Source organism: Augochlora pura, unplaced genomic scaffold (genome assembly GCF_028453695.1).
Source record: "Augochlora pura isolate Apur16 unplaced genomic scaffold, APUR_v2.2.1 APUR_unplaced_348, whole genome shotgun sequence".
NCBI classification, from domain to species: Eukaryota; Metazoa; Arthropoda; class Insecta; order Hymenoptera; family Halictidae; genus Augochlora; species Augochlora pura.
Window position 1 is genome coordinate 1 of NW_027583740.1, and position 7,472 is coordinate 7,472.

The 7,472-nt window shown below is 43.0% G+C and overlaps 1 protein-coding gene across 1 annotated transcript; it reads right to left on the reverse strand.

The window, feature by feature from the left end:
• Window positions 1–5,402: 5,402 nt before the first annotated feature.
• Window positions 5,403–6,678, reverse strand: LOC144477760 (uncharacterized; the record flags this gene model as incomplete). The annotated part of the gene is made up of 2 exons (XM_078195500.1): window positions 5,403–5,516; window positions 6,448–6,678. Coding segments are annotated over 2 exons (345 nt in total), but the record flags the coding sequence as incomplete, so codon positions are not given.
• Window positions 6,679–7,472: the final 794 nt, after the last annotated feature.

Consider the following 7,472-nt stretch of genomic DNA (forward strand, 5'->3'; position numbering starts at 1 on the left):
TGGGACCGTTTCATCTTCGGAAAATTCGTTCGATGAACAATAACTCGGCGAAGCGGCAGAGAGCACCGTGTCGGGTACAAACGGGAAAGTTCCCGGGGAACGATCGAGCGAATAAAATGTGGCAAGATGATAAATGCCGGGCTCGCCGCGGCGCGGGCTGTCCTTTATCGGCCCAGAGACAATGGTCCCGCGTTCTTCCCACCGCGGGCCGTTGGGGAGACGTTTGTCCGATTTGTCCCTGTCGCACGCACAAAACACACGCCGGTCCGTGCCACGACCCCGTGGCAATGTCAACGAATCACGGCTGCTTCCCTTTCAACGCCAGAATCTCGAGAATTCAAATAATCGCTCCTCCATGGATACCGTATCCTCTTGCGATCGAGTTGATCCGATCCATCGGGGATACCGTTCGGGAATTAAAATCGAAGCGCGCGTCTCTTTTATCCCGTTGCGAATTTTTACAGAGATAGAAATGTGCGGAGGTAGAAATTAGTCCTCTATGGTGGGCTATCTATTTGGCCATTGTTCTAATAAATAATTTGCAATGATTAGAATACGGATTTCGCGAGTTTAGAATGAAAATGAATAGACGCGATTCATGCACGTTGTTTTACGTAAATATGAATTTTTATATAAAAATGGGAAAAATTAATTACATGTAAATTGTGGATTTTACATACTTTTGTTCAAAGTGAGTGGATAAAATATAAAAAAAAATAGCAAATATATTTCAAATATTTAACAATACTATTGCGTTACTTTTAATGTGTTAATGGATTGAATTCTTATTTCGCATAAAAATCCGCAAGCTAATAATATGTAATATTTGTGTGATTAACTCTATGTAAGCCTAATTATATAGATTTATAAAGAAATAAACATTTATGCAATAAGTGCTAAAAACAATCATAATTTGCACCACGTATAATAAATAATACTAACAATAATTGACTAAAAAGAACATAGTACCTATAAACGTATAAAATAGTCCTCTAATACATATCATGTACCACTCATCCAGATGACTATAGTCATTTCCAGCACCTTCCCAAGTCTTTTCTAATTTCCGAAGAATCTGGTCACAGGACTCCGAGCCATCGGAGATCGAAGGGACAGAAACGATCTCGAGTAATCGAACAAGTTCGAGGAATCGTGTCTTCGGATAGGTAGAGAATGATCGTCCGAACCACGGTTTCATTGTCGTGGTCGCTTGACCAGAGAAAGGCGCACAAAGGACGCACTCTGCCGGCTAATTCGGTATTCTTAACACGACGGGGGGCCGGGCGTTTCAGCCCCGGGTTCCGCAATTGCCGCGACAATTGGATCCAGCGGACGCTCCGTTTTTGTCACCGGTCCACCCTTGATTCTCCATGATGGAGCTTAAACGGGCTCCCAAGAACGTTTCCACGCCGGCTGCGAACGCTTCCGTTAATTGCCGTAACTGGCCGGGAAATGGGATTCGTTGCGCGGACTTTGTGTTGCGATTTTCCGACCGCTGACGCTGCGAACACGCTGTAACAACGCTTCGCGGGATCGAAATGTACTGAAGAAGGGTGGCGCTCGTTTTTAGATTTCTCTGGGTAAGATATACAGTGGATACTTCATAATTCTACGTTAATAATAATAAAATGATATTAGGGTACAGGGTGTTTCGAAGTTGAATGGATGAACTTTAGATTTGGAGCAAAGGCTTCCTTTGGGAGATATTAAGTTGAATTGAAAAGAAAGAGAAGGTAAACAGGATTGAAAAGTATAAATACGTTATTTTCGAGGTACTAAAATCATTAACAAAAGGAAAAAAGGTGTATGCAATTCTGTTTCTTGCAAGTGACTTTTTATTTTGCATGAACTTGGAGTATTTCGATTTCATACGTTAACAAGTCCCTCAACTTTGCTCTTATAGGAAGCATTTTCCAGGTTATTTATACCTGATATAAATTTATACTAAATATTTATAGTTCGATGACTTAACCAAACACATCGGACAAGCCCGAATATGCGACCCTGTCGTCGCTACTTTGAGGGTTGTTCAATATTGGCGCACTTCGGGCGAAATGCATAGTAGCGCAGCGAAAAAAATCCCACACTGGATTTTGATGCGCCGTTGCGAAGAGGGGAGATGGAGTTGCAATATCGTGGTTGTTTGAGCTCGAGAAAAAATTTTTAGAGCTCTATAGAGATGTTCCAATTTGAACTACTTTATTGGTGCAGAAGTATGGTCAAATAGAACGATTCATGAGAGCTTTACAAACGCGATGAATCAGTAAAAAAAAATCGTAGATAGAGTTTCATGGTGTCAATTTAAAGAGGAAATTTCCGGGTTTGAACTTATGGCAGGTTGATACGCGAGAAAAAATGTTCAAGTTTTCTAGAGGCGCTCGAATTTGCAAAAGTGTCGAGAAATGTGATACAGGCAAGGCGAAGGGATAAAGTTGCGACGGATTGGCTGAAAAAATCGTATATTAAAATTTAAGATGCTATTGTGAAGAGGAGAGTTCAATCTTTAAATCCACGTTAGTTTCATGCACGGAGAAAATGTTTAAAGCTTTGCACACGCTTTCGAACTTTCCCAATTTTCCTAAAAGAAATGAGTCTTTAAAGAGACAATATATAGCAGTGCAAAATTTGCGATATAAAAGCTAAAAACAAATCGTACACCAAGTTTGACATCGTCGCTTTAAAGAGGAGACTTAAAGCATTAAGTTTACAAGAATTCGATGCCTGAATAAAATTCATCAAACCCCGCAGAGCCTAAATTTGCATAATTTTCGAAAAGAGAACGTGTCTTCACTCTCATTCCCCCTGCTTTAACAATTCACGAACACAGCATCAACAATTCAATAAATTCGTTAGTATAAATATGAAACGACGTAAATAGAATAGTACGATTTTAGCAAGTCTGCAGAAGCGGTTCGGAGAGACTAATGACAGCACGAATGAAGCAGACGAGGCGTCGGAATTCGATTGAACTAATCGAGACACGGTGACGAGTCGAGCTGACAAGCGTCGGAGCGTCGTTGACGGGACCGTTTTAATATTCGTCGGAACAAAAGTCATGAAAGACCGAGCCCTCTCTCTTCGTCTCTCTCGCGGTGGCTCTGCGCTGGCTAGGCGACTTGGAAGCTGCGTCCTGGCAGATTGGACGCGTTCTTCCGTCGTCGCTCTCGCCGTCTCACGGTTCGCCGGTCCATTATCGTGCTGGGCTGGTGCACCGGCTACACCGACGAACACCCGGCCGCACCTACCAACGCCGTGCCTGCACACCTACCCACTACCTGGCCCGGCGCGCTCATCGTCGTGAGCGTGTAGCTAGCACAAAGAGGCGCATTCTCGCGGCTAATTCAATATTCTTCGCGCGAGACGGCCCGTATGCAGTCGCAGCCGCCCTCAATTGCCCCGGCTATTGAATCACCGAGGCCCGAGGCCTCGAGAGACGTTGCATTAACCTGTTAACCGGCAAAGACGAATTAACTCGTCGCAGGCCACGCCCCTTCTCTCTCTCTCTCTCTCTCTCTCTCTGTATATCTCGCAATCGCCCCCTGTTTTCCCTCCGTTCAACTCGATTATTCTTGCTTTCGAATCCGAACCTCCGGCGAATTGCATCGCGTTCTTCCCTGGATGCGTTCGAATGCGTCCCTTCCACCGGATGATAAAAATGTTCCGAGCACCGGTTTGCGACAAAGGAGAACGGAATGAAAAGGGCGGCACCCTTCGGAGTTTAAGCTCGAGCTTTTTTTTCCGCGGAAAATGTGCAGTCCCTTCTGGAACGTTGTCGAATACGATTAACTTTTTTTGTAAGTAGTTTATGTCGGGGACGTTTGACGTGAAATGTGCCCTTTTTAAATGGATTCGCGTACCTTTTAACGAAACGATGTAGGTTGTATTTCTGTACAAGGAAATGCTACGTCTCTCACCGTCTAACTTGTTAAAGACGATTTTTATTTGTGAATATTGACGTTGAAATATCTTTTATATTGTACTGTACGAAACACACTTAACACTTTGCAGTCGAAGTCATTTCAAGTGTAAATCTAACATAATTTTTCTGACTTATGTATCACAGTATATTATAGTATTTTCATTTTGTATGACGAAGTGCATTTTGTGCATACGAAATTAAGGCTTGTGACTGATACAGCAGCTACACTTTTAACAATTTTTTAAATCTAAACTTCGATGATCTGTACACAAATGATCTTAGAACGTGTTGTAACAATTTTAATTGATTTAGTTAATATTAATATCATATTAATTTAATTCAATTAATAGGACACCGTTATTCAATCCAATCCAATATTCTTGGAATACTGTCCTATAGATGTCACTTCAAAATTCCTACTTCTATAAATATAAACGTAAAGAATATGCAGCCCAATAATTAATGCTTCCACCTGGTCGGATATTAAAATAGCTTGTCGCAGAACGATCGATAAGTGACACGAGGAATTCAGGAAAAATGCGAAGCCCGCGGGGTGCAATTTTTTACCCGATAACCCACTCAGGAGATCCAGGGAGACAGAAGGAGGATGGTCTAGACGGGGATGGTAGAATCCTTGGACAGCGGTTCCCGGTATGAAGACACAGAGCCGGTGATGTCGATTTCAATCATCGTCCCCGAGGATCAAAGCCCGGTCGTCTCCTCGGTCTCGTCTCGCCGCAGGTGGTTGGGAAAGGCGCTTCCGGTTTGGAGAACGCCGCGCCGTTGCGCTCGGCCATTCAACCGTAGATCGCCAAGGGTCTATCGATCCTTTGAGATCGACCACGCGCAACACAGCGGACAACCTGAATATATTTCCTCCTCACCCGGTGTTCCCTCGCTACGCGACAAAAATTCCTTCGCGCCACGTTGAACCCTTTGACTTTACTGCCGCTTGTGTGGCTGTTATCTTGTCGCCGTACTACCTGTCGTTGTGTACCCGGAATAAACGATCTATGGATCGGCAGTGATCATTCGTGTGCTGCGGAAGTCTTGTGTTCGATCGTCTCGTGAGCTGTGTGTTAATTTTATACTTTGATCTGTGTTTATTATTATTATTATTATTAGTGCTATTATTAATATTATAAGCTCATTTATCTTGGGGTACTTTATTCCGCAATTTGCTGTGCGTTTTGTATTTTACTTTGTACTTTACTTTGTTACGTATTGAGAATCCTATTCGGTATTTTATTGTGTACTTTATTTTTATTTTTATTGTGTATTTTATCCTGTATTTCATTGTATTGTATTCTGTACCTTATTGTGAATTTTATTGTGTAAAATTGTGTACTTTACTATAAATTTCATTTACAATTTGATAGAGCATTTTATTCGAGAATTTGTGCTTTATTCTTCATTTTACTCTGTGCTTTATTTCGTATTGTATATTGTACTAACTACTAAATAGCTGTAACTTGGTACTTACAATGGGATGTCTCTTGTCAAGCTTCTTCGGGCTTTCTAGTTCCGGGTCCGAGTATTTATTGTCCACAGAGGTCTCACCCCCGCCAGATCTCTCAAAGTTCTCCGATTTTATCGACTGTCAACAGAAAGATCGACTCTTCTTTACCCCATCAATCATTACATTAATTGCTTGAAAAATTCATCCTATTCGGCGTCCCAGAAGACGTTTTAGAGAATTAAAATTATATTAATCCTTATCAGTGGAATATCATCGATATGGCGACCATATAAATTCACGTCATATAAGATGATCGTATAAAATACATAAAGTAGAACAAAAAATCTTTTATGTATTAATTCGCTTGAAATTTTGCAACAACAAAATTCAAACAATGTTTCTCTATTTCAATTGATCTTTATATTGTAAAATCACAGCTTTGCAAAATTTGCTGGTGAGTGATTTACAAAAATTTCACTAAATGTTACAGAAAAATGTCCTAATAAAAAATAAACATGTCTCTTCTACTAAAATCGTCGACTGCGGAATAATCAGAAGTGCAAAAAAGTCCAACATCGAGAGATAATCAGTTCTCGAGCATCCTCGACAACACAAAGACGCCTCGGAGAAGTTAAAAACGATTCGGAAGTTTAGCACGCGCAGCAGCTAAATATCTCGCGAGCAGGAATCACTTGCGAGCAAGTCCTCCTCAATATTTAGTTTCCCTCGAAAGCTCGTCGAAGCGAGAGCGAGAGAGAGAGAGAGCCGGTAAACCGGATGCCACGGCCGCTCGCAGGAGGAATAAGGAAGCGAGTAAGTCGTAGCGTCGCGTCGCCCCCCCCGTCGATGGATTTCACCGAGCGATTAGATCGCCGGAAGTTTTTTCGCGCGCCGCCGATAAAAGTTCGCGGACCGGTCCTACGGTCGTCGTCGCAAGGCTTCTCGAGAGGAGATCGATTAGTCATTCTATCGCGATCCTGTCGAGAATAAGAAAGCTTTCGGGGCGTCGTTCGAGATGCCCGATAACGATCGATGCCGGTGTTGTTCGAGTCCTCGCAGGACGCCTCACCCCATTTCGAGCGATGTTCCGCCTGCGGATCGCCTCCGCGTCCTCGTTCAGTCGATTTAACGTGTCCTCCGCCGGCACCAGACTCTTCGGCACCTGCGTCTCGTTGCTGCCCAGCTGGATCTCCCTTTGTGTACTCAGCTCCTTCTTCACGGTGGGCACGCGTTTCGTCTTGGTACGGCTGCCCGACAATCGCTGCTTTTGCTCCTTTCTGTACTTCACTAGCTCGGCGACCTGACCATCCAACAGAAAACAGGAGCCATTATTTATAATTGAACGGAACTTACGTCCAGCGATTTACAGATAAAAGCAACATAAACAAATATGTTAATTACAGTAATTAATCCTTTAATCGCTATAGCGCAACAATACTTAATGCTCCATCAGTTGTTCACACCGTTGTAACTATGTTAAGGAAAAAGTTGCAGCAAATCCACCGGAAAAAATCGTACGATAAATTTGACGATGCTATTGTAAAAAGGAGACTCTAATCTTCAAATTCGCGATAGTTTCAGGAACGAAGACAATTTTTAAAGCTTCGTAGAGCCGTTTGAATCTATCAAGCTTCCCCGGTAGAAGAGCGTCTTCGCGAAGATAACGTGGGCAAGTGAAAAATTTAAGACAACTCGTCGAGAAGAATTCGCGCGATAAATTTTACGGTGCCGTTGTAAAGAGGAGTCTTTCAGCTTGGAGTCCTCGGCGCCGCGAGCAGCGGCAACAATTTTTGAAACTCCGCGGAGACGTTCGAATCTGTGCGAGGCTCGCGAGAGAAATGAGAAACAGCTGAAAGGGGCGGAAAGGTTGCGATAAGTCGACAGGAAAAAAATCGTACGTCAAATTTTTCGGAGCCGTTGCAAAGAAGGGTAGCTGGATCTTTATGTCCGCGGTGGTTTTGATGCTCGACAAAAATTTTTCGGAGCTCCGCAGAGACGTTCGGTGCTATGGAAAGTTGCCGGTGAAACGCGTCGTTGAACTGAACGCTATCGGGGAGTGTAAAGCTCGCGATAAAACGGCGAAAAATATCGCGG